The sequence below is a fragment of the Heliangelus exortis genome, chromosome 11 (genome assembly GCF_036169615.1).
Source record: "Heliangelus exortis chromosome 11, bHelExo1.hap1, whole genome shotgun sequence".
Classification (NCBI taxonomy): domain Eukaryota; kingdom Metazoa; phylum Chordata; class Aves; order Apodiformes; family Trochilidae; genus Heliangelus; species Heliangelus exortis.
In genome coordinates this window covers 17962948-17989675 of record NC_092432.1, presented here as the reverse complement: position 1 = coordinate 17989675, position 26728 = coordinate 17962948, and the positions used below count along the sequence as shown (strand labels likewise).

The window sequence follows — 26728 nt, the reverse complement described above, 5'->3', positions numbered from 1 at the left end:
TATAGTTATATTATACTGAAATTTGTAACGAACTCCCTATAGTGCCGGTCTGGTTATAACAGAGTGGGCACAAACCACTATGATCCTTCCTCAGCTACCTACAGACATTCGACCTAGAGACTGCAGGTTCCCTCAGCACATTGGGTACTTGTTTTATGGTACCAGACATTGTTCTGTGGTGCAAACAAACCTCAGCTTCATCCACGCTTGGATTACGTTGGTATTAAATTGTGAATTTCTCACTTGTAAAGCCCTGACTGAAAAAATAGATGAAATTACAAACAAAGCACTGCAAGATTCCAAAACTGAGAATGCCAGCTCAGCCAAGGCGCTGCTGCTCCAGGGGCTTTTTATCTCCCCTGCTGAAAATACAAACCATTTCCTTTGCTGAGCCTGTACATGGAGGTGGTGGAGCCTTACCCTGAAAATTCACAATAAAGTTGAGAATATAGTGGGAGCAAACCTGCATAGGAAATGAACAGGTCCAGCCCGTCAGGAAATGGCCACCTCTCTGCTGCATGACAGGCACGGTGATGTTCGTGACAGTCTGTCAGGATGTTGCTGTCACTTTGCAAGGCTGTGACACACTTATGCATCTTTTTGCAACATAATTGTCTTTTGCCCATTCCTAACTTCGAGTAAGAATTCCCTTAGTGTTATACTCCTGTTGATAACTGGGCTTAATTCTCAAGAAACTCTGGAAGAACAAATCAACCAAGTAAGAAACAAATCATGTCACATAAATTCATCGCAAATTACTTTATTTTTCACAATAATAAAAAATAAATTAGTCATAAACAAAAATAGTTAACATTTTTTCATCAAAGAGAAAATGTATACAATATGAAAAGAATGCTGTACAGTTCTGGTTCAGGTGCATTTCCATGGATACATATTCCTGAACGAGTCAGAAAGCCATTTGCCTATACTCTCCCCCTTTAATTCACTCAAGAAACTGGCTAATCAGAAAGTTTAGAAAATTGTATTATGGATTTACAGCACAACATATATACAAAAATATATATGTAATACCTGTGCTATAAAATGCCCTAAAACGTTGGGTTAGTATATTGAAAGAGCTGGACAAAATTTGAATGGTATATGTAAATAAATACAAATTAGGTCCCTTTTAATAAAAAAATCTGCCTATTCTAAATATTTTGGTGCAGTTGCTTGTTCCATAGACACAGCTCAGAATTACATATTTCCCATAGACATCTTGTATTTACAAATAAGAAAAAATAAGTTATAATAAAGTATATCCTTCTGCCAAAATCAATTATGAGGGTCAAGTAGACAATTTTGTACATATTTAAAAAGGTAGGGTTTCTTTTGTCTCCAGTCCTTCCTGATCCTGAGTGACTATGATGGGACTTAACAAGCTCATACAAATGCATTTGTGAGCCAAGGCCACTGGTCTCAAGAGACCCCAACACAGCATGGACAAAACAGCTCAGGGCAAGCAGCAATGACAAGACTGTTGCTTTCCAGAGGGTAAATGATTTCTCAAAATTAAGCTCTCTTCCTCTCCAAATATAGTGGTACTTATCTGTAACCCATTACAGTATATGGTTATATAGAAGATTGGGAACTCACATTCTTGAGAACTTCTGGTTGCTAAAAGTTGAGGTGTAAAGAGATGAGTTCAGGTCTGGTGTGAGTTGACTTAAAGGAATTTCCTCCATTTCATCAGATCTGATTTTCACCCACCCTACTGAGATATTACAGTGACACATTTGCTATAAAATATATTGAAAATGCTTAGTGGATGATTTTTCATTTCTTATCTAGACATAATTATTTTACTCCATTTTCTAAACAATAGCTAATGCACTCCTGACAAACATTCAGTGTTCAGAATTTCATACTTTGTGGTCCAGTTGCAGACATGCACACAAATTATCTGCCCAGCACACAAAATAGCTCTTAAAGAAGGTAGATGCACTAAGTGTAAGTCTCAAGAAAAACACAAAGACACACAGATTTTTCCTTTTTGAGTATGAAGAGAATAATTCTCCTTTTCTACGCAATAGATGTTAGGTGTGAAAATGGAGGGACACTACATACTTCAATAGCTGTGTAATCACAGTTTCATTGCACTGGAATTAATTCAGCTTTAATACTGTGCATTTAAAAGTAGCCAGCATGGACACACACAAAATTACTGGACTGGCAGGAACAGAGCTCTATGAATAGCTGGGCTTATTTCTAACACCAAATGGCCAGTTCAGGATGTTCAGTAATTCTAGTGAAACTGAATACTGTCATCCAAAGGACAAAGGGATGGAGCCGATTGAAGAGGAAGAAGAGAACGTGAAACAGGTCAGGATGAGGATGAAGAAAAGCAAAGCCCTGTAAAGCTCATTTTACTACTTATGGTGATAGTGATTATAAAGAGTGGAAGCAAGGTATTTCCTTAGGAAGGCATAAGCTTCCCTTTACTATCCATAAGCTGTTTCTAGCACCTACCTCCTTCCTTCCTCATTGCTGATCACTGGTGCTTTCTAGGAGTCAGACACAAGCGAAGTAAGCAGCAAGGTCCTAGAAACACTGTGGTTTTCTGTTCTGAGTTCCATGTACTCACTTGAGCCAGGCTATACTGACCATATTGTCATGAAAGTGGGATCTAACCAGCATGAATGTTAAACACTGCTGTATGAACACAGAAAGCTCTCCATTTGTTCAAGTACTGGGGAAAAACAAAACCAAAAACCAAACAGATTATGCATGTAAGGAGGAAGACACTAGTTCCCTGCTGAGGTAGTCCTGCATCCAGTCAGTGGGCATACACTACAGCTGCACTTGACAGCCAGCAGGCTTGCAAAACACTCACATCTCCTGCACTGGAGCACTTGGCACCTGACTGCCCTCTAACAAGCCCTTCCCTAATTCAGAGCCCTGGGACTGAAGCTGAGAGACACTGATACAAATATTAAATCTGTCTCACTGCTGGCCAAGTCAGACAGGGTCATTCTCACAGAAGCAGCCCTCATGCTTTCACACCATCTTCTTGAGTTTTCTCAGAGAGGAAGGGACAACTCCATTAATTCAGTGCTGCTACTAAGTGCTCTCAAGCTTGGTATGCAATTGCTATATAAAAGCAGTTCCACCCACATGTGCTTGGATCTGACATTGCACAGGACCTAGCAAACCTTGATGGGCCCTTGATAACTTGCTAAACAACTACACCAGCAGGAAAGTGCTTTGAGACACACAGCCTGCTCTGGATGGAGCTGCTGTGGGCCAGCTGCATATCTCCAAGACATGAAAGCTGTACACTGATTTTTGCCCCTTTAAGCCTTTCGACATCTCACACTCTTTAAATAAACAATCTACAGCAGTCTTCCTACATTTAACTCTGATTCTTACTTGATTGTACAAGGTGAAAATCTTAAAGGCAAGGAAACATTTTTTTTCCACCATTGCACAAGATTTTGACACAGGCTAAAATACCAGAAATAAAATTCCAGAAAAGGAAATGAAAGCATTCAGACTCATAAGTCTGCATCATTTCTTACTTAGATTGGGTTTACACCTGCTCTAAGTCTACTGCCTTCATCAGGGGCACCTCTGATTCACAGGGAAAAGAAAATCAGGCCCTCTGCAGGCATCAACCTAAACTGGTGCACTGCTCTATTAAAAAAAGCATTTGCTATACTCACAGTTTCAAAAGCACACTATATGTGATGCTGAAATCTTAGCACAGCACTTACTTTTTGTAGATAACATTAGTACATCAAAGTGCTGAAAAGAAGAGTTCATTAGTTCATTTTGCAGGAACTGCTGTTTTGATTATGCTGACACATCAAATGACAAATTAAGCTGCCCAGAAATATTCTGGCAGTTTCTTTATCATTAGATGTTTAATTAGGTGAAATTTTTTTTTTTTGTTTTTTAATCTGGTATAGATGAAAACTATTCTTATACTAAAAAAAAAAAGTTTGTATTCACTGCATTCAATTCACAAAGCTCAGGCCTAATACAGTGTTATATTGTTATGTGCATGTATATATTCTTAGATATTTAGCTCCCTTGAACTCTGTTTACTTTAGTGTCAGCTTAATGGATTCAACAAGATTATCATCTTTGTAAAATAACCCAATGGCCATATATTTCAGAGCAAAATACCATTATTTTATGAAAGCCCAGGATCACCTGTCTACGTGCTGAGTTGCTGACTGTCTCATAGACAAAAGTCTGTGCAAGCAGATTATTTTCTATGAACTGATTGCAAACCTGATTACTTCTCTGCATTTCATTCCCCTTGTGGTTTTCAGAAGGCCTTTTTAAAGAACAGGTATCTCCCTCAAGCTGACAGGATACACTTGCTTAGGACAAAAGAGACAACAGCAGAAATCATATACTGTGTGTCAAGAATTGCTGCAATGAGATACTCAAGACAAAAATCTGTATTTACAAATACTGGATTCCAGAGCTGTTTATACTGCACTTTCTCCATATCATTCTTTGGTCAAAAATCTAGGAAATATAATATGATTATATTTCTGTAGGTTATCTTCATGGATATATCTTCATAATATCAAGGGAATAGGACTGTGAAAGATTCATGGAAACTTTTCTTATTAGTATTTCTGCTTCTAACAGATTCATATAAATTAATTACAGCAAAAAAGCCAAATCAAGGTTTATAGAAACAAACGATTACATTATTGGTTTATAGGTACAAAGTAACTTCAAATTTTAGGGGACACACTTCTTCACTTCACTTAGCCACACAATAGTAGTTCATCATGTCCAACATAAATTTTTCATGAGTGAATAAATAAAAAAATCTTAGGTTTGTCTGAATCCAAGGCAGCTTTTAAACCACAGGAGTTCCACCTTCCTGTGACACTTGCAGCACACAAACTGATGTGATTGGTACCACACTGAGCAACCTTGGCTTTCCAGGGCCCCGTTCTCTTTTCTACATCCTCTTCACTAAAGCAAAAGAAAAGTATCCATGATGAGGCTCAAACATGGCTCTTCATCAGTATTAGGACACCTTAATCACTGTTATATCACATCACTGAGAGTGACTTAACATGAATTATTAAAACTGTTTTTCAACTCAGACAACAGGCATCTTAGAAATATATGCACAGTTTAGCATCACTAACTTACAAGCAATATGCTGAAATAAACAGCTGAGTGTGCAGAATTGTTTATTTTTTCCCTCACCCTTTATTCCCACATTTGAAAGACCTTTCTGGTTATTGCTAAAGAATGTGCAGATAATGCAAAAAACTTCCAATGTGCACAGCACATTCTATTTGCTCTTAGCAACTCCTAAGGCTGAGTACAGTAATTGCAGAAATGAAAAATCACCACCTATATTCAGGTTCAAGTCTGGAACCATTCTTGAGTAGTAGAAGAGGAGGCATATGAATAGATCTGTGTGATAAAACTGACTGTAAAAAGACAAGTATGTTGTAATAAGTGATCAAAACCTAAAGAATGTCAATAGCCAGGAACTCCTCTTGAAAGATCCTCAGCTAGTCCACTCATAATGCTTCCTGATACCAAGAGGAACTACTGCTATAAAGCCCTAAGGCCTGCATCCTTTGGTGTATTTTTCAGAAACTGTTCACATATCCAGAGTGGGTCTGGACAAGGCACTTTGGTATGGCAGTTGTTAAGCAATAGTGCAGAGATAAGACATTAGGCAAGACACCAGTTCATTGAAACAAATGCCCTACAGAAAAGAGACCTTGCCAAGGGAAACAATCACTTTTTTGTTTTATACCAGCAAAGGCTCTTCACCTTTCAGGTAAATCTGTCTTGCTGACAGCTGCAGTTGTTAAAGACTTAAAGGGCTAGACCCTAGTGGCACTCTGGTAGGTAACGTATTTTAAAATCCTTAAAAAATAATAAAAGTGTAACTTCAAGAGTTTATGAATAAAATATCAAGGCACTTTTGGGCAGTCAAGTATATATACATTTGCTGCCTGAGGACAGGAAGGTAGTTAAAAGTACAACTGAGAGGGCTTAACAGTGACACTAATTTATTATGAATAGACTGAAGAAATTAAAAATATATGTGAGAGTACTAAGAAACTGATGATAAATGGGTCTTCAAAGATCTGGTTCTCTGTGAAGTGTGCATGTTTCATTGAATTAGTCATATAATTTAAGGCAGTCCAAAATACCAAGTTAAGAGTAAGCACTCAGAAAATAATGCAGCAGCTGCATCCAAACTCATGAATTATCTTCAGCAATTGACTGTGACTCATTTAGTTTTCATTACTTTCACAATACTAAGGCTGGTATACTCTTTAAATAATTATCTGATGAGCAGGTGCAAAGAATAGTATCATTAAAGACTAATGATTTAAAAAGATCATGGTTTTACAACAAACATTAAAAAAAAAAAAAATAACTGCACAATAACTGTAACTGAAAGGGTGAGATTTAACCACAGTCTTGATGCAGTCAGCAATATAAAAAAACCACCTCTAACAAGCTAAAACCTGCTGTAACACTGTTCAAGCTCCATCCAAAGACTGACATTGCCACTTTGAGTAGAAGGATTTTTGTTATCTACGTCCTAGAAATCCTGATTGTCTGTTTGCCACACGTGTACAGGATGCACAACAGGCTGTTTTGTAATAGGTGTAGACACAGAGCCGAGCCTGAACCACCACGTTGCAATTGTAGTATTTATCTTTGCAGTTCTCATCTGTGGAGAAAAAGGAAGAGAGAAGAAACCAAAGCAACAGTATTAGAGCAACCATGTAAAATCCCTTGGACTGGTATTTAAACATTCATGGTCTCGTTAAAACAGGCTAGCTATGCAAATAAGTTAGATTATTCAAGATTTCCTACATTTAATATAAAGACATATAAAGCCAGGAAAGAAATCTATCTATCCCCATTTATACTGCTGTGGGGGTTTTGGGGCTTTTGTTCCTGTTTTCTTTAAAGAAGAAATTTCTCTTGAATAAAGATGTTAGGAAAGTCTCTAGAATGCTTCACTTAGGCAGGTGTCCATTTTCAGATTCACAGGTCCTAATCTCCTGTGGGAATGTAGAGATAGCTGCAGATGTTATCTCCAAGTACTGATGAATCTAAATACTATATTTACTAGAAATACTAAACTGCCTCTCTCCTTAAAAATATTAGAAACAATTTTAAAAAATTAAAAAAGGCGAAAACTAGTGTTAAGATTCCCCATTTTTCTAATGTTTTAGGATGTGTTCTGCTCATATTGTGAAATTTTCCTTTACAACCAACAGGCTTAGAAATACTTTGTAAGTGACAACTAATATTTTCATATGACCGGGTATGTGATCACAGAAACAGAGTGTCCTGGTTAAGAATAGTTCTCAACTGAATTTTTTTGTAGAACAGGAAACTCTTCCTAAATACTTGCATCTTCCTTTGCTTAGCCAATCTCAATACTATTAACATAAAATCTGTATGAGCTGAATGACTTATTTCAATGTCAAATTATGTGTATGTATATAATTATTATATATAAAAGAAAATTTGCTTAATTGCCCTTACTGTCTTAATTTGTTATTGGTTCTTACAGATCTGTGATTTGATACAGTGTATCATAGGGGATCCTTTTTTTTTTTTTTTAAAGACTGCTACAAGAAACCTTTGAGACTGCAAGGAGGCTGCATAAAACCACCCCATATGTACCATTTTCACAGAAACAGATTTCTCACTTTCTTAGCAACTTGGAAAGTAAGCAAGTTTCTTACATGTTAAAAGGAAAACAGTTTTAATCAGAAATGAAAACCTACTTTTGCACCAAAGAAAAGAGCTGTATTTTCTCTAAAACTAAAACCCTGAACTTGATAAAGAAAACACACTTTAAACCCGCTGCAAAAATAATAAATATTTTCTCCACTAGATGGAGTTCCATAGTTAAAACAGAAGCTTCCTCTTCCTTACCTATTTCAGGGATACAATCGTGTGTGTTACATGGTTCTTTTTCTTCAGGTTTAAGCTGAGGGTCACACTGATTACTGGCTGTCATGTCATCTGATAGGCACCTCACCTCTCGAACCCGGAATCCTCCTTCACAGGATTTGGAACACTAGAATACAAAAGCTGAAGTTCATGAAGACCATTTGGGCCGTGCAAATGCAGAAAGACAAAAATGGGAACCTTGAAGCCACACCCAGGCATCACTGCAGCCTTTATCAACTTTACCAATTCTGTTATTTTTTGGTTTCGAATTATGAAGGCCTTAATGTATGGGTTCAACTTTGGAAAGGTTCAAAAAAATGTCTGACCACGAAGGCAACAATTGGGCAAATAAACATGGTAGACACAGCACAACTGAAAGCAAGCTAGAGTATTTCCTTTTCTGAATTTATTAGTTAGCTACTTGCCTCTCAAATTATTCATCCTATTCTTTGATTATTTATACTTTTCTCTCAAATCTGCTCTTTCCACAGTATTTGTATTTCTTACTTAAAGAACTTTGTGCACTGAACTCGACTACTTGACTGCAGTGACCTCCAATGCCTTTTTGTTTCCTTCTATATATGACTGGGAATAATTTAAATTGCTTTTTTCTAATGCTTATTTATTTTTCACTTCTTGCAGCACAACAATTTTACTAAGCATTACAGGTTTCTTTGAATTTCTAAATAAAATACTTCTGTGCTGCTTCAAAGTCTTTTATGAAGCCAGAGACTTTTGTACTTGCTTGTCATGGTGTTTTTAAAGCCAATTATTACACATTTCTGCCCATACTGAAGCAAATCCCCTGTTGATTTCAAGAATTTCGCCTCAGTGAGGTCTTTGAGATTTGGCTTACTCTCCAGTTTGACCTAAATGCTCACAAACTTAATTAAACCTGAGTCATTTATAATGATTAAAACCTTAATAGCCTCAAACTACTACAAATGTTTTCTTTCTAACTTTTGGGGCATAATTACTTATTTTCCTAATATTGCAAAAACAACTTATCACTATCATAAAATCAGATATTGTAGAAAGTGAACTAGAAGCCTCAATAATGTATTGCTGAATTGCTTTTTCATCTACAATATTTCCCCACTTTGAAAAAGACACAGCCCTGTGGCAACAGTAAGAGAACACTTGGGGTTATTAATATATATATATAAGGATATATATATATTTATATATTAATATATATAGAAGCCACACCATTTATCCTAGGTCATATAAAACATCTGCTGAAGGTAGAACTGGACAGTTTCAAAATCTAGGACAGGGGCTTTGAACCAGAGATTCTGTTCACAGCTAACCCATAATCCTTTCTCTCCAGGTCTAGCAGTAAGACAGACCCCATACTCTGTTGATACAGAAGGAGAACTGAAAAACCTCAGCTAGCACACATATTTGTTCCTGCTCACAAAGGCTTGGTGCTTTAAGGATGTTTAGACACCACTTCCTAGGAACTAGGAACTTAAACAGTAACTAGGGATCTCTAAATACTTATCAGCTGCTGAGTCTTAGCACCTTGTTTCTCCTCTGCCTGCCAAAGGGAATGTGTATTTTCATTTTCAGAAGGAATCTATCTCTGCATTCTATGGATACAGACAAATCCAGGCCACACACCTGCAGGTTCACATTTGGAAATGGGTTTGCTAAGGGGAAGTGATTCAATCCAAACTAACAGTAAAGAATAAAAAAAAATTTTCAGCAACTTCAATCTATGTGGCTTTATTATGAGCTCAATTCGAATAATGTTTTTAAATAAAAATCTATACCTACAATTAAGGAAGAAAAATCAGGATTCCCTTCAGCTGATTTATTTTGTTAGAGTCTACCTTCTTCTCAGCTTTTTAATTCTGCCAGTAGGCCAGTCAAATAATTATGCATTTGTAAAAGGGAAAACAAAAATAATTTCTCCCTCTCAAGTCATCTGGATAAGGTATTTTCAAAATGACCTTTGAGTTCCTGATTAAGGGAACTCAAACTGAAGGAATCTGAGGTGCCTCTACATTTCAGAGCTGTCCTTCTGAATTTGACTTAAGGCTCAAGAAACAGTGTAAGTTCCTGCAGTAGATATGATGCCATCTAAGCACTTTTCACACCATTTTGCATTCTAACATGACAGTGGACTTTCTGTTTTGAGAAAAATGTTGTTATTTTGTAGAAATCCAGTAAGTTGTGTCAGGTATAGGAAATGATGCAAAGACAGACAAAACCAGAGTGTTTTGTGGCACTGATAAAGGTAGATAGTGCATTTCCAGAGGACACTGAAGATACATGAAGCTCTACAATAAGTTTTCTCTCATTAGGGTTCTAAATATTGAAGGGTTCACAGTAAAAGTTATGGTAAAACTGAATGCATTCCTCATTCTTTATTAAATGCTTCTCAACTTAAATCAAACCAGAGGTTTGAACAGAACTTTTTAGTGCACAAGACAGTTTCATTGAATGGGCAAACCAACTTTATAAAACAGGAAGATTCTTAAGGGATTAGTGATGATAAGACAACTATGCTGTGTCTCCTCCTGGTAAAGATACCTCCTCATTTTCCTAAGCTCCACTGGGCACCATAGAGCTGTTTTCTTATTAGTGTCATTCCTGTGCAAGAATAAGTCAATTTCAGGATCAATGCTTTTATCCAAATTGTTATTGTTTCCTTTTCAATATACACAGAGAAATATGCATGAAACACATCTAGTTATAGAAAAGCATGACAGACTTACTGTGCTCCATTCTGTATGAAACCACTTAGATCCACAGGGTTTGAGGTAGCAAGATTGCTGGCTGGGAGGTTTTTCCAAATATGAACAGTCATAGGGGTTCAAAACCTCAAAATTACCTTCAGTTTTCCTAACACAAATTACTTCTCTCTGTTGAGTTCCACTGCCACATTCAGTAGAGCACTGCACCAGAGGAAGAGGAAAAAAAAAAAAAAAAAAAAAAAAAGGTGGAGCTTGTTATTCAACAGATGCCCTTCAACTTGTTTCCAAAGTAACATTTCCCCACATTATTTGTTTCTGAAATAAAACAACACACACATACACACATAATACTTACTTGAATTTTAAATAAATATTAAATCAGGAAAATTTATAAAGTTTTGCTTATTCTCTATTCTTGGACACATACCTAGACACTAATATCCAAACTCCATTTCCTTGTTCTTTCCTCAGCAAAACAAACTTGCCTGTATCTTTTCTCCCATCATTGGCATATATATGACTTGAAGAAAAAGGGAAAGGGTAAAGTATTCCTTCAGTTCCTGTGGCAGGATTTTTACGTCTCAGAACCAGAAGAGTAGCTTAGGTAAAAGTTGTGTTGTTGTTGTTGTTGTTAATACTTTTTCAATTTTTTCTTTAGGAAGTACTAACACAGTAACCAGCAGTCACAGCTAGGAACTAGGACAAGAAAATGCTGAAGGATACAATAGTGACTAAAAGTGACTGCAAGTGTGTCATGGTTTAAGACATATTTAGTTTTTTATCTTAAACATGGTTACAGTGGCTAAAACTATGTTTCTGTAAATTTTTATTCCACATGGCACCTCAGACTGAAAACATGTTTCCAGTTATTTTTATGAAAAAGATGACATAGGACTGTAAGTGTGCTTCTGGAGAAATATAAAAGCTTAGTTTTATCTATAGCTATAAAAAGAATCAGGCCTTTATTTTTCTAATTAAAAGAGAAGCATAACTTACTTTCTCCATAAACAGTGTTACTGCTTCTTGCTAAAGCAGGGCTGTATGCCCTGCACTGAACCTTTGAAGGTTACAGCTTTACAAATCTGCACATTCTGCATGTTTTTTAGAAAATGCCTTGATCTGCCAGGGCGTTCTTTTCATGGCTGCAAGTGGCAGTGTGTTGCAGTGTTGGGTCCAGTTCTGAACATTTTACTCACTTTGACTCTTACTGCCCATTTAAAGGTTAAACACACACATAATGCTGTTCCTGGCAGTGGTAAAAAGGTTTTTAGAAGTTGATTCAACAACATATTGGTTTCTATGTTGCATAAAGGACTATGATTTTCAAAGGCTTTTTCTAGCCTAAACCAATCAAATGTTATTAAACCTGGGGATTTTGTTTATATTTTGGTGGAATTTATGATCCCTTTACCAGATACCCACAAAAGCCTTCAGCTGAATGAAGAACCTTGAGGTGAATGCATCCAAATAAACTCAGGAGAAAATAACCCAGCAGCACTTTTTTTACCACTGAACATCTCTGTCACTGCCCTCTTTTAATGGCTCCTCCAAAAGACAGTGTCCTATCATTCAGCTTTAGCTGTAGCAAAGCATAACATGAAAGGTCACCCACCAATCTTCCCTCTGACTCTGATCTACTGACTATCTGCTTTCATTTTGGTATCCATATGTCAGGACATGGATGGTGGAATAGATGCTGTCAGATAGTTCTTTCAGTTAACATACAGCAAAGACTTTGTACCCCTGGTATGCATCAAACAATTCAATCTCATGCGAAGAAAGAAGGTGAATTAGCTTAAAAGAACAGCAAATTGTGAAGGACAGAAACTTGCTTATTCAGAACAGGGAGTCAGGATGACCTTACTGAAGGCCTCTCTCTGTGGCAGCGAGCATGGATACAAAGTTCCCATTCACCTGCATGGAGCGGTGTAAGTAACACAGCCCAGATCTTATCCATTGTAACTGCAGCTAAGTATGTTTTAAATCCAAATATGTTATTACTCTTAAAAATACACATAATTATCACTTACACTTGAAAGCATTAGCATAGTAGTGGCCCTGTAATCTCCAGCTCAGCTGTATCAGTATAATTTCCAACTCCTTATCACCTGGAAGATTCTTGGAATCTGAAATGCAGTGAGTTCACAGCACAGCCAAGAGACTTTCCCCTAACAACTCGATGCAGTGCAGGTACCAGCAGTCCAAAAGGCTCTCAAGGCTACACGAGAGAGGGACATGAATGTCTGAGCACCAGCTGACAGCTGCTGAAATGCCTTTGTTCCTGACAGCAGAAATGTTACTTAGAGCAAGAAGGACTATTAAGATGGGGATCAAGAGAAAAATCTACCTCAAGGAAAGAGCACCAGGATACAGGACACTAACCAAATTTTGTTCTTTTCACCCATTATCACACATTTCAGCACAATAATACTGAAGCTTCTTTTTGGGTTTAACCATGGGGTTTTGTCTTTTGTAATCTCTCTCTCTCTCCATATATGTCTATGTATGTATCCCTGCAGGTATTCCTGATCACAAAGGCTGATCTTTTAAAGGGTGCAGATGTAGCTCTAGCATTCACCTGAATATGCTAAGCAGTTTTCTCTAATCTTTCATTTTATAAATCTATCGGGTCAGTTGAGAAAGCAAACTGAAGGTACAGAGGAAGAGAAGAACAAAATCTTATTTCCATGAAAGTAGAAAATCAGCAGGATCTGAGAAGTATTGAACATGAACTCAGCAAAATGCAGAAAAAAAATCCAAATATTCTGCAGAGATGTAAAAACACTTTAAGGCACACATATTCATTGCACAAAAGTACATCAAAAAATTAAAATACCGGCAGAAAAAAATTTTAATAAATATGGTAGATATAGAGTTTACCTGGGTCCATCCCCCAGCAAACCACTCCTGTTTCCCAGCACAGGGTCCATTATTGCAGGGAGTTGTTTCAGAGGGTCTGTTATTGCCACAGCCTTCCAGAGGTAAACTGCTGACATGGTTGGTCATGCAAACCACTGAGCGTGTACGGATTCCATCACCACATTCTGCAGAACACTGGGGAGCAAAAGGCAGAACATATTCACTAGTCCACCCTTCAGACTGCACAATGAAATAAGGAGAAGCAACAATCAAGTAAAAGTGAATATGTTGATTGCTTTTACTTGTAATTCAGCTGTAGCAAATCATTTTACAGCTTCATACCTTTGAATACACTACAAGTAGTACCTTTACAGTTGCAAGGGAAAGAAACTGAAGAATTGGGGAAGAAAGAGATCTATTTTTCATAGCTTTTCTTTCTTCCTATATGTAAATTATTTCAGTTTTTTTTTTTTTTTTATTATTCATCTTTCTGCATACCCGTTAGCAGATGTGAGAAGGGGTAACACCAACAGGCAGTTTTTCAGACCTGAGCCGTATTTCAGACTGAGTTTTTCTACAAATTTCTCCTCCAGCCATTCAAGCTGTCAGCCACCTGAACTCCTACACTGGTTAAAAGGCTGAGGCCAGGAAGACTCTGAGAACTGTGGAGTTGGTAATCAAACAACTATATAATGCATCCAGAGCTTTTGTGTGTATCATAGAATGATAGAATCATAGAATTGGCTGGGTTGGAAGGGACCTCAGAGATCATCAAGTCCAACCCTTGATCTACTACCTCTGCAGTTCCCAGCCCATGGCACTGAGTGCCACATCCAGGCTCTTTTGAAATATCTCCAGGGATGGAGAATCCACCCCTTCCCTGGGCAGCCCATTCCAATGCTTGATCACCCTCTCAGTAAAGAAATTCTTTCTAATATCCAACCTAAACCTCCCCTGGCACAACTTAAGACCTCTTGTGCCCTCTTGTCTTGCTGAGAGTTGCCTGGGAAAAGAGCCCAACCCCCCCCTGGCTCCAACCTCCTTTCAGGGAGTTGTAGAGAGTGATGAGGTCTCCCCTGAGCCGCCTCTTCTTCAGGCTGAACAGCCCCAGCTCCCTCAGCCTCTCTTCATAGGGTCTGTGCTCGAGTCCTTTCACCAGCCTGGCTGCCCTCCTTTGGACCTGCTCCAGCACCTCAATCTCCTTCCTGAGCTGAGGGGCCCAGAACTGGACACAGGACTCAAGCTGTGGCCTCCCCAGGGCTGAGCACAGGGGCAGAATCCCTTCCCTGGACCTGCTGGCCACGCTGTTCCTGAGCCAGCCCAGGATGCCATTGGCCTTCTTGGCCACCTGGGCACACTGCTGGCTCCTCTTCAGCTTCCTGGCAATCCAGACTCCCAGGTCCCTCTCTGCCACTCTGTGCCCAGCCTGGAGCTCCCCATGGGGTTGTTGTGGCCAAAGTGTAGGACCCGGCACTTGGCCGTGTTGAACCTCTAACATCTCTGACAGGTTGTTTCAAATGCTTCAGGTAAATCCTCAGCAAGTAACTGTGACTATCACTACTTACTGCTCAGCCTGCTTAAATTTTAAGTTCTTAATTAGTTTTGGCAGAGGAGATTGCTGTAGAATTTTATTGAAATCCAGTGTTGCTTTCTGATGGTATGACTTCCCAGTAACTAACATTCACCATTATCAACTTTTCACTGCTAAATTCTGAAAACTCTTAATAAATAGTGATATGCAGATTCCTATTTCACATGCTCAGAGATAATATGCATGTCATCCATAAATCATGCAGGATAAATTCCAGTTATGCCCTTAGAGTTTGGTCATTCATCTACTCCCGTGGGAAAGTCTTTGATATTCTATTGCTCTGGGCAACATCAAACTATTGACATGCCAGGGAAATAATCAATTCTTGTGCTAAGACTGATTCTTTCCTAATCTTTTTCTTTTAAAATGCATTTGTAGTTGCATGTCCATTAAAATAAAAAATAATAAACCAAAATAAAATAAAAAACAACTATGTGGAGCTTGCTGAAAAATATGTGTATAATGAAATTTAAACAATCACAAACAACTATTTTACACATGCAAAGAAAACCACAAATAACAATGTAGTATATGGGAGAAATATATGCTTTTGAGTGAAATTTCAGATTTTATTTTTAACCTAAGATGTTATTAGTTAGAAGAAACTTTGTATTACTTCTACAATGAACAGTACATTCCTGGTGAATCAATGTAACTGTACTGGAATATTTTTTTTTTTTTTTTTTTTTATTTTGTTGAATAAAATAAGACTGATCCAAAGACCTGCTAACGGGACACTGAGTTGCCCACTAGCTTGATTTGGCTCCCATTGGTAATAATGTGAGGGATATTTCAACTACAGAACAGCAGATGCCATGATAGCACCACAGTTAATAAGAGGATTAAACACTATAGTCATTCATCTTCTCCAGAGAGTGTCCATCGACTGAATATACAATTGGTTGCAAAGTATTCTTATTTCAACCTCACTGAAGAACACTGCTTATTGGTGTGAAGAATGTAGCCACCTTGTATTTATCCCACAGATACAGTATAGAAAAATATTATCAGCTGGTTGGCTTCTTCAACAAGATGATTCAATAGAAGGGCAAAGCTTTACTGAAATAGAATCCCTAAAAAACTGAAGAAGTGATTGAACTTTTGACAAGTCATTTTTTTAACAAAAAAACCAGAGTTTTGGAATAACCAGAGAATCAGAATTTATAATCCATCTTTTATAATCCACAGGAATACAGAGAATGTGCTCACAGTCTGGAATGGTTTCTTCCTCCATCTGCAAGATCTAATAACTAAGCTTCTCTTAAATGATGTCTGTAAGTAACACAACCATTTTTTGTTGATGGTGAACAACAAAATTTTCCACCTTCATACAGGTGTGTGAAATAGATTTACCTCCTCAGCAAAGCAGATTTGATGGCCAAGGAGGTCTTTTCAAAGTAAACTCGCAAAATCTTGAAAATACAAGAATTGTGTAAAATGTGCCAGTAGTGAACATTTTCCTGATCGTGTAAGCAATAACTACACTAAACCCATTTCAAACAGTCCACCCCTGGGTAAACTGCTTCATTGAGCCCTATAAAATGGCTGCCTTTCAAACCCACTGTATAGAAATTAATTTTGTGGCTGTTCATATTTTATCCTTGGCAAGTATGTTCAATTACATTATGCACAAAGAACTATGCATCTATTCTGTAAATACTTTTCTTATTTCTAAGTAATTTTCATTTGACAATCTGATTTGCTTTTCTGCTTTGTAAAGCAGAGCTGGGAACAAGTTTAGTCTATAAAGTCATCCAGAAAATCTCCATAGTGTTATGTTTTAAATTATTATGCATGAACTAGGCTTACATATCAAATAACAAAGGAAATACCAAATGGAAAATTATAGGGTTGTCCCACCCTCTGCTGCAAGATTTTACTACAGATTAACTACCCCCAAAGGATTTACAAAGCAAACTTAAACCTGAATGTTTCTGTGTTAAGTATTTGGTTTTTCATGTTTTTTTTTCATTCCTTTCAGTAAAAATCTTCCACGTGAAAGTCGTGATTTCCAAAGCCCAAAGCAGGGAGCAGGGAGTGTTTGGATAATGAATCCTCTCTCTTTGGTTTTCACAAATGACACACCCACTACTTTCAGTTTTGTGCCATTGACTTGTTGCTTTAATACACAGTAACTGCCATAACCTACATTGTATGACACGAGGAACTTTCACAAGCTGAAACTTTTCTGTTATGGTCCTATTATTAAAGGTATTTTATTTCACTGTCTTGTTTGAATTGGCAGAAATTCCTGAAAAACCTTAGTCTGTGGAACACCCTCCCTAGTTTTAAGGAGTCTGCCATATCTCCTCTTCCTGAGATCCTTCCATCATGCATCCAGTTTCAGTAGCTTTCAGTTGCCATTAAAAACTAAAAATAAGGGGAACAACCCTAACACAGTGTTCCAACAGTTGTCAGAAAGCAGCATTTGAGGGACATAAGGCTAGTTCTAGCAAACCTGGAAAAAAATGCAATTGAAAGTCTGAATTTTTGTCACAGCCACACCACATGGTAGAGCAAAACAAAAAAAACCCTTTACCAGTGCCAGCTCCCTTTCACTAATCTGCTGGCCCTACTCATTACCCTCACCTGGGCAACAGACCACAAGAAACTGGCAGCAAAATCTACCAGAAATCCAAAGTCTTTTCACCCAGTTCTCAGCATCATTGCTAACCTTCATTAATTTCTTAAATAGCAACCAATTAATTTCCAGTAAAATGTCTCCATTTGTGCAGGGTTTCTGTTTACCACACTTAAACCTCCATAATCTTAATTATTTCCCCAAAATAGTGACGTTTTTTGTGAATCATCCTCCTGATGTTACACAACTGCAAAAAAATAAAAATTAAGATCTGTGTTTGAAATACATTTATGAAACTGTTTAGCATTGTTTGATCTACTCTGAGAAAATCTCATTCAGAAGGGATTTTAGAAGGATTATGTAACCTTTGTTTTCTGTAAGAGGTATATAAAAAACAGGGGGTTAGGTGGATAGTCATAAATATCCTTATGTATTGCCAAAATACTTTCTGATATCTGTATCTGAATTATTTCCATTTAGAGTGCATCTATGCATACAATAGGTGCAGGATCCAAGTCAGACTGTTCCTTTATTTAGTCTGGCAGGTCCATGCTATCCCTTCAGGATAACAGAAGTTTTGAAATATGGTCTTAAAATTTTTAGACACTCAAGCTGGACCATGACTGCTTCTACATCCACACTGTTACTTTCTTTGTATGCAGTTGCTAACACTGTTCATAATTACATATTACTGATGCTCTCTGAAATAAGTAACACCAGGGATCAAACTTTTTCACTACTCTGGTCCATTCAATAAACACCATTTGCCTTGGAAGCTCTGAGGACTTCTCTGTGCCTGAGTGTGCCAGTATGCCTTACTGGTCCTGACCAGCCTTACTGGTCCTGACCAGCCTCCCCTGGGGCCTCTACCTGCCCATGGGCTCTGGGGCTCCATTTACCATCAGTCCTGGTCCATCAGTCCCTGCCTGAGCTATAGCAGAGCCTGGGCACAGGGCTCACTGATCCTGCACACCTGGTCTCACTTCCCAGCTCAACCTTGACTCCCCCAGAGACACAGCCCACATCACTGGGCTGTGTTTGACACTGGTTACTGTCACTGGATGTGAGATGTGGACTGACTTCCCAGCTTCAGCTGGGACCTACCTCATCACCACACCTTGCCTGATAATCTGGGTTCTTGTTTGCCCCTGCCTACCACCCATGTGCCTGCCCTGCTCATCTAAGTGGGGTATTTTGGGCTCCTGCTGGCAAGGCTCCCCATTGCACATGAACTTTCATATGCTGAGTTTCATCTAAAGCAGCTGAACTGTAGTAAAGAGAGATCACCTCTAGAGAAAAAACCAGAAATCTCTGTAGGTCTTGGCTACCCTTCTATCAATGTCTCCTTCAAATCCCTCCTGGCTTTATGTTTCATGTCAAATCATGAAGTGAGTTACATATTTATACATAAAAATGCAACACTACTAATTAGACATGATTCCCAAATGAAATAAGTGGCAAAGGGTATTTTTTCTTGTTTTCATTTTATACTGAAAACAATAATAATAACAACAACAAAAAAATAATGTCTATATAAGGTCCACGGTGGTCTCTTCTCCTTTGTTTTTTTCAGGATCCAGGAGATTTTTTGGTGAGCCATCCAGGTGGAAATAAAAAACAGTGAAAGAAATACGAGCTAAAATATTCATTGATGGTTCCACATTTCACTGGTAAATAAACCCACTTGTATCTGTTAGGTAATGCTCTAGGATTGTAAGGAATAAAGCACCAATTTTTACAAAGCATACTGCAGAGCTCTGATGGAAGATATTACAGAAGCATTATTGTTACTCCTTTTAATATAGAGTGAAATCCAGAGCATGTGTTTGATCTGTTTTGATTTTGTTCCCTGATGTGCAGCATTTTTTCTTCCTTCCCAAGATTTTATTTTGGCCTCAGAATCTTATTAACATCCCAGAACTGTTTTCATGTTGGCTTCTTTTCTAAGTGTGCTCTAAACATAAAATGAGAAACAAATGAACACTGGAGATGACAATGAGAAATAAATAATAATGCAAGAGAGGAATGCTCCAGTTGGCTGGAAGGAAACACTGGTAAGTCTCCCATTGCTGTAAATGAGAAGAATGGAGTTTCCTACTTCTGACCTGTAGGAGAAGTAAACTTTCCAGCTAGCTGAGCTGTCAAATAATCAGTCTTTGAAAGGTTTGCAAGAATCTCATCTTATTCCATCAATCCAATTTTTGTTGCTAAGCTCAGTGAGGTTCACAGGCTTTACTGATTAATAGATGCAGTTTGGTGGAACTCTGCTGCTCTAATGCAATGTGACATTTTAAGAGAATTATGAGACAGGAAGGCATCTTCCAACATACCCAAGGAAAAATATCACAAAAGTTTGTCTAGATTCTCTAGTCAAAAGGGGCTAAAGGTCATGTAGAAGACAAAGCCATGAAACTGACAGAGCTAAAGGCAAAGGCAGGCACATACAAAGTACGATGAGTCTCACTTTGCTGCTGGAGACTTGTAACCTGTAATCTTTCCCATTGAAATGGGTAACAATTTCTGTTTCTCTCAAGACTGAGCCTAGGGGATATCAGAACATGGTATTTAGATGTCCTTCAAAGACAAATAACAAAGCATATACTTTTCAGAAAATAAGGGTTTGATTTTAGGAATAAATTGTTTCCCTTCTTCCCTTTCTTTACATGTTCCACCAGTGTGCACACAGTAACCACACACCTCAGGAGCTTTGCAGGTAAAAGTGTGTGTGTGTGTAACATGCACACAATGGGCTCTAATATCTGTTTATCAAAATAACTCAGGAACTGCTTAGTTTTAGGAACATGAATGTTTTCTAACTACTTAGGAATAATTATATGTATAAAGAATTGGTCTGTGCAGAAAACCCAATGCCGTGGGGGCGGGGGGGAAACAGGTGGGCACTAAAATACACCAATAAATGTTGTGGGAAAACAAGATGGGAGAACATGGTGAGAAGGTAGCCAAGGTTTATTTATGGAGTAAAGAAAGATTTAGCCCATACTGGCAAGGAGACACAACCCGTGCACACAACTCTGTTCTCTGCAAGTTTTTAAGTGAATGTATGTTGTACTGCATGGGTTACATTTAGGAAAATGTAATGACATGATCTTCTGATTCAGAACTACAGGAACTACTAATCAAAATGAAGCTAATACCATGATTTTGCATAAATTAAAACTTTGCAAGGTTTCAGTAAAGTAAGGAAACTTCTTATTTTCAGTAAAACAAGAAAACCCCAAATCTCTCCACCAATTCTAAATTAGATTCTGTGCTTTCCTTATAATTCTGATATGACTTTTCATCTCTTTCTCTCCCTGTGTTAAAGAATACCCTTGTCAAATTCTGCACATATCACAGTTATCAAATCCAGAAATTTAACATCTGTTGGCAACAGACAACTGTAATTTTTATGTTACTGTGCTTTTCCTTGATGTTCTTGCTAATTAACCAAGGCTATATTGTAAAGTCCCATGTATCACATAAATCTGGACATGGAAGTTTGATATATCCCTTGCTGAAAAAGAAAGCATGTGCCTAACTGATCTCTGACAGGCCTCTGGAAATCTCTCCTTGCTGCATGTGCAACAGTACTTCAGATGCTTGCAGAAGGGGTTCAGGAAAGTACAGGCCAGGCCTTCTCTTATGGCTGTAACAAAGTTTGAACTCAACCATTTCAAAGTTCCAAAGTTCTCAAAAGTTATGATAAGTTCTTTTACCTCTTATTTCTAGCCACGGCTGAAATGTCAAAATACAATGGGAAAGACTGTTCTGTGGTATTTCCAGCTGGGACTTGAAGTAGGCATGTAATAAATCTCACAAAGAAGGTCTGTTCTTGTGAGATTTCTACCACAGCTTTGTGGACTCAAGAGGTTTGAACAAGCTTTCTTTGAGCATTTGAACTTTTGGCTGCTTATCTGAACCATTTGTGGCTGCCCATCACTGGTCTATGCTTATTGCTGAAGCGTGGTTTGGCTTAAAATAGTTTTTAAAGAATTGTTTGGGGAATTACACTTGCAAAGTCCATACACCTGGGAGTGCCCATTTCCATTACATGGCAGTCTTCTTCTGTCTTTCAACACAGACTACAGAGAAGGAGAGAGAAACTTCTCACCCTAAAAAACAGCCTTCCAAAGGCAAAATAAGAAAGCTCATGGCCAAGGGCTTGACTTTGCAAAGCTGCAGAGCACTCCTATATTCCACCAACCTCCACTGGAAGCACAGCCACTGAATGTCTCTGAATGTCCAACTTAACAATGTATGTGTGAACCTGAGAAGATTCCACATATTCTAGGCCAAATCTACTTTTTTCCTGAAATAAGCTGTTCCTTCCATTCTCTTTGTGAACCAAACTCCAAACCCACTGCTGGCAGAAGTGATGGTGAATAATGCCAACTACAGGAGCAAGCATTTGGAAGAAATTAATTTGTACACTTATATAAGCTGAGAAGGTAACAAAATCCATTCTTTACTTTCTGAACCTAAAATGTTTGTGGTGAAAAAAGCTCCAAGATTTTCCACATTACCTGCTTCACCTTTGTGTCTTATTTAATATATATAAATACAAATAACATTCTACAGTCAAAACCTTCAGCTACAAAACTACTAATTCTGCAGAGAACAAACTACCAGTGTAGAATAATGATGAAAACATTGATGCTGGAGTCTTTACTGGAATCACTGTGCTTTATGTGGTGGAGCTCTGCTAACTGACAGTAGCTGGGCTAGCTTTTTCAAGAAAGATGCCTTTGAGGGTAGAATGCATTTTCTCTCTTACTTGTAAAATACCACTTTAATAGCACTGTAAAACAAACAACAACCCAAACAGCTCTACAAGCTAAAAAACAAAAACCAAAAAATAAAACCAAACAAAACAACCAAAAAAATCCCAAACAAAAAGGAGACATTGTTATTTCCCATATAGCAACAACTTTGCCATTTGCAATAATCCCTCATTACTTTTTGTCCATGCTATGCAAGAATGTTCACTGAGTGAATACCAAGTGGGGAAAAAACAAAGTTCAAATGCTAACAGAGATTTATTAGTGTGGGTTGGTTTTTTGTTTCTTTTTTTAATAAAATCTATTTGAGTTGTCTGGAGGCTGAAAAATTTGTGGGCTTTTAATTGCAGGAAGAGTCTCATTGGACTTTTTAAAATCATCTGACAAACTAGGGATCCATCCCACTTGTGAAGTTCTCCTGTGTATCTAAAACATTTAAAAGGTCTTCTGAGTATCTATTGAGCCAGACATTCACAGCTTTCAGAGATACTACCAGAAAACAATTCACATGATGATTCCAGGAAGTTATGAATGTAATCTTACAGCTTCAATGACAAATTTGATAGTTTGCTTGCACAAGCAACCAGTCAAAGAAAAGGGAGGTACAATCAGGATTTTATAGACTGAAGGCTCTACTTACTTACAGATGAAATTAATATGCAAGCATTCACACTAAAATAGCAGGCTCCTCTTAGCTCATGTTTGTAAGCCTTTTCATGAAAGCATATAAATATGACCACTGAACAGTAAGTCTGAGCCCAGTAATGATACAAGGTAAACCACTGTTTCCATGGCTTTCATGCAGAGAATCTGACTCACTGGGATAAAAATACATGAATGTTCACTAAGTAAAAAGCCTGAATCAATCTTGCCTGAGTTTATGAAGTTGTTCCCCTCTTCTCATGCCTACAGGATCATTGTTTTATGGCTTGAACTTAAACCCAGACATCAGGCCTCAAACCTTCATCCCTTAGAAAAGCTGTAAGGAAACTTCTAGAGTCCGAATCTTAAGACTCAGAGTTAAGCAAGGCAACATAATAAATCTCAGCACTCTAATTGTTTTGGGAATTTCAGACACAGAGCCAATTCTAAACGCAGATGTTTGGCTATTTACCCACACACTTGCCCTTTCCATGCATTTTTGTATCTAACAAAAACTCAAGATGCCCTTGGGAATTTTATTTTTTGTTTGCTCTTGCCTGTTTAACAAATCAAGGATAAACACGGAAAATAAGATCACTCCTTTTAAGGTTGCACAGATGTATATTTTTTATTCTGACGCCCCTGAGTTGTTCTAGAATATTTGGCAGCATGAAAATAAGGAGAAGCCTTACCCTGTCACTCCACTCTGTAAGGAACCAGCTCTTAGCACAGGGACCCATGTCACAGTTCTCAATATCATTTGGTCGCAGCTTCATGTTACATTCCTCATCATCAACAATGTCTCCAAGGTTGCTGACACATTTCACATCTCGGGTCCTCTGCCCCACTCCACAAGGCACTGAACACTGAAACAAAAAGGAGGTTGCATCAGGACTCTAAGCATGAACTGGAGTGGTTTATCAGGGAGTTTGGAACATACAGCTCATTCCTTTCTGCTAAGACATCCACAGAAGCTATAGAACTATCCTAGATTGCTAGGAACACGGAATAAAAATGCATAAGCAGTTTTCAATAATATTCAGTATTCTCAGTCTGTAGTATTCTACAGTGTACTGTGTAGACACATTTGGAAAACACAAAATTAAGCCCTATTTCCAACAGGCCATGCTGCACCCTACCAAAATGAACTGCTGGTATTTGAATATTCTGCATAATTTTGATCTTGACCTATAAGCAGATAAAAAGCAAGAGAAATGCAAAGTTTCACAGCTTCTGAATCCCTCTTCATGTAAAGGCCTTCTCCTCCTGCTTCTTCTCTTCAGCCTCAGAGAACATGGACAGCTATTGGTATCTCCCTAGCACAGCTTAAGGCAGCCTCAGTGGTTTTTCCTTGCTTTCAAATGCTTAATCATGTCTACTATATTTCCATGGCAAAGTTATTCATCATGTAAAATATATTCCCTACAGCAAGATAACTCACAGCCTTAATCTTCAGATTGCAGCTATTTATTCAACTGCTCACTAAGAACACTGGCCAAAACGCAGACTAGATGTGTTAAGTCACTAAATAGCAACTAAAATAGCTCCTTTCTTTATGACAAATCTTCCACATGCCAAGAAGTTTAATTTTACTTCCAAGAGGAAATTAATCACAGAATTTTATTGAAATTACACTTCTATTCAACCAGTTACAATGTCTTAAGCATTTGTTTAGCTTCATTCACCATATGCAGTAAACCTCTAAAGGCTCTGTACACAGAAATACTTCTCAAAATGCAACTACATACAAAACCAGCTCTCCTTTCTCATCAACAAACCTTTACCTTTACTATCAATTTTACTGTCCTTTAAGTCCAGACTGATGTTATTTCAACATGGAAAATGAATTAAACAACCAACATATCTTTACATTTGTCTAGAATTTCTATTTTTTTAATTCACAAAAGTACCAACTTAGATACTTCACGACTAGAAAGTTCAAAAATGCAGCAGCTGATGGAGATAATGCACAGAGGCTTTACCATGGGGGAAGACCCACAAAGCCAGACAAAGCCTGCTGCCTGACTCTGTGCCTGTGGGGATGGCCTGTGCACAGCACCCTGTGTGCTGTGATTTGCATTCCAGTGCAGGCTGAGCTAATCAGGATCAAGGAAACATTTCAGCAGAGAAGAAAAAGAAGGTTTAGGCTCCTCTCTGAAGGAGTTTAGAAAGCAAGGGGGTCCAGTCTGAATCTCCCTGGGTTGATCCCCACTCTGGGGAACCCTACCCGTGCCCACTCTGTGCGACGTGACATTTGGTTTGGCCCCCACACGTGGGGAGCTGTGCTCACTTTGTGAGACGTGACAGGTTCACACCCACCTTGAGGGTGTGACAGTCATACTTACAGAGGTCCATTCTGTCCTAATCTGCCACTCACTGCAGATCTTCAGCTGGCAGGTGCTGGTTGTCTCTGGTTTCTCCAGGTGCTGGCAGCGGTACTGCTGCACTGTCAAGGTGCGGTTGGCGTACATTTGCCGGCATAAGATCTGTCGATGCTGCATGCCAAGGCCACATGTCTTGCTGCACTCAGACCACTCTCCTATATCCCAGCTAGAGAAAAAAAAAAAAAAAAAACCAAACAAATAACAGGACATATTTTTTCAGTAAATACTTCTCTACTAATAATCTAAACTCAAATGGCATGATTCTCATGCTGGTGCAGCAGAGCATGGAAGCCTCTGCATGCGTAACTTGATCCTTTATGAAGACAACTTTATACACTTGTAACCAATGTAACCACAGTGGTTAACAACAATGAGCATGTGTGATGTGTGCAGGCTGAACAATTTGTGATTTCAAAACATATTACAAACATTAATTAAGCCACTAATAGCTGTTTGGGTTTTTTTGTTTTTGGTTTTTTAAGAATCTATATATAATATATATTTTTCCTCTGTAAAACGTCCCAATAAATTTAAGATGTGTCCCATAATTTTTTTCTGCAGCAAAGGCTTTAAAAAAGGAGAACACCACAAAAATCACATAACATATCCATTCATAACTCATAACTCATTCATTAGCAAAACTGAACTTGAGAGGTAAAAAAATTCCTAGATGAATTCTTTGCATTCCAAGACATCACTGTAGTTATTTAATCACTTTTTCTATAAACATGTCATTTTCCCCTTTCAGTTTTAATTTCAAACATGAAGACATACAAATAAAGGAAGTATCTAAGCTGTTCACACATTTTAATTCAGAAGTCTTGTGGAGACAAAGAAAAATCTTTGTTCTTTTAAATAAATATTTACACATCTTTGTTTATATTTTGATAATGTTTGTGTAAACAAATGAAGCTGAATTAGGATGAGATGATAGAAAGAAAAACATGAAAAAAATGCTTGGTGAGGAAGTAAACAGTTCCAAGTAAACAGCTTCAGAAGGCCCCTGGTGTCTAATTTGCACAGAAATTGCTTGTCAGGCTTCTCTAACACTGTAACAGCACTTAGACCATTACAAACCATCATGGAATAAGGAGTGGCCACTTGCTGCTCTGAAGAATGCAAGCACAAGAGAGTTGGAAAATACAGCTGCTGACCTGACTCTGAAATAAAGCTGCTAGAATGGCAATTGGGTTTAACCCTTTTCTCTTCCTGGTATACACCCCGCATATGTTTGGGGCTTTTTGTATTTTTGTTTTTGTTTGTTTTTTTTT

The 26728-nt window shown here is 38.0% G+C and overlaps 1 protein-coding gene across 4 annotated transcripts in view; it reads right to left on the bottom strand.

Annotated features, from left to right (window-relative positions):
• Positions 1-744: 744 nt before the first annotated feature.
• The window catches only part of THSD4 (thrombospondin type 1 domain containing 4), a 288268-nt gene continuing 262284 nt past the window's right edge, over positions 745-26728 (bottom strand). For all 4 annotated transcript variants that reach the window (XM_071755032.1, XM_071755030.1, XM_071755031.1 and 1 more), the window contains 6 exons: positions 25419-25623; positions 23766-23939; positions 13503-13676; positions 10644-10823; positions 7903-8047; positions 745-6679 (listed from right to left, as the gene is read on the bottom strand). In XM_071755032.1, the coding sequence (XP_071611133.1) occupies positions 6537-6679; positions 7903-8047; positions 10644-10823; positions 13503-13676; positions 23766-23939; positions 25419-25623 (1021 nt within the window). In that variant the 3' untranslated portion in view covers positions 745-6536. The remainder of the gene's footprint in view (positions 6680-7902; positions 8048-10643; positions 10824-13502; positions 13677-23765; positions 23940-25418; positions 25624-26728) is intronic.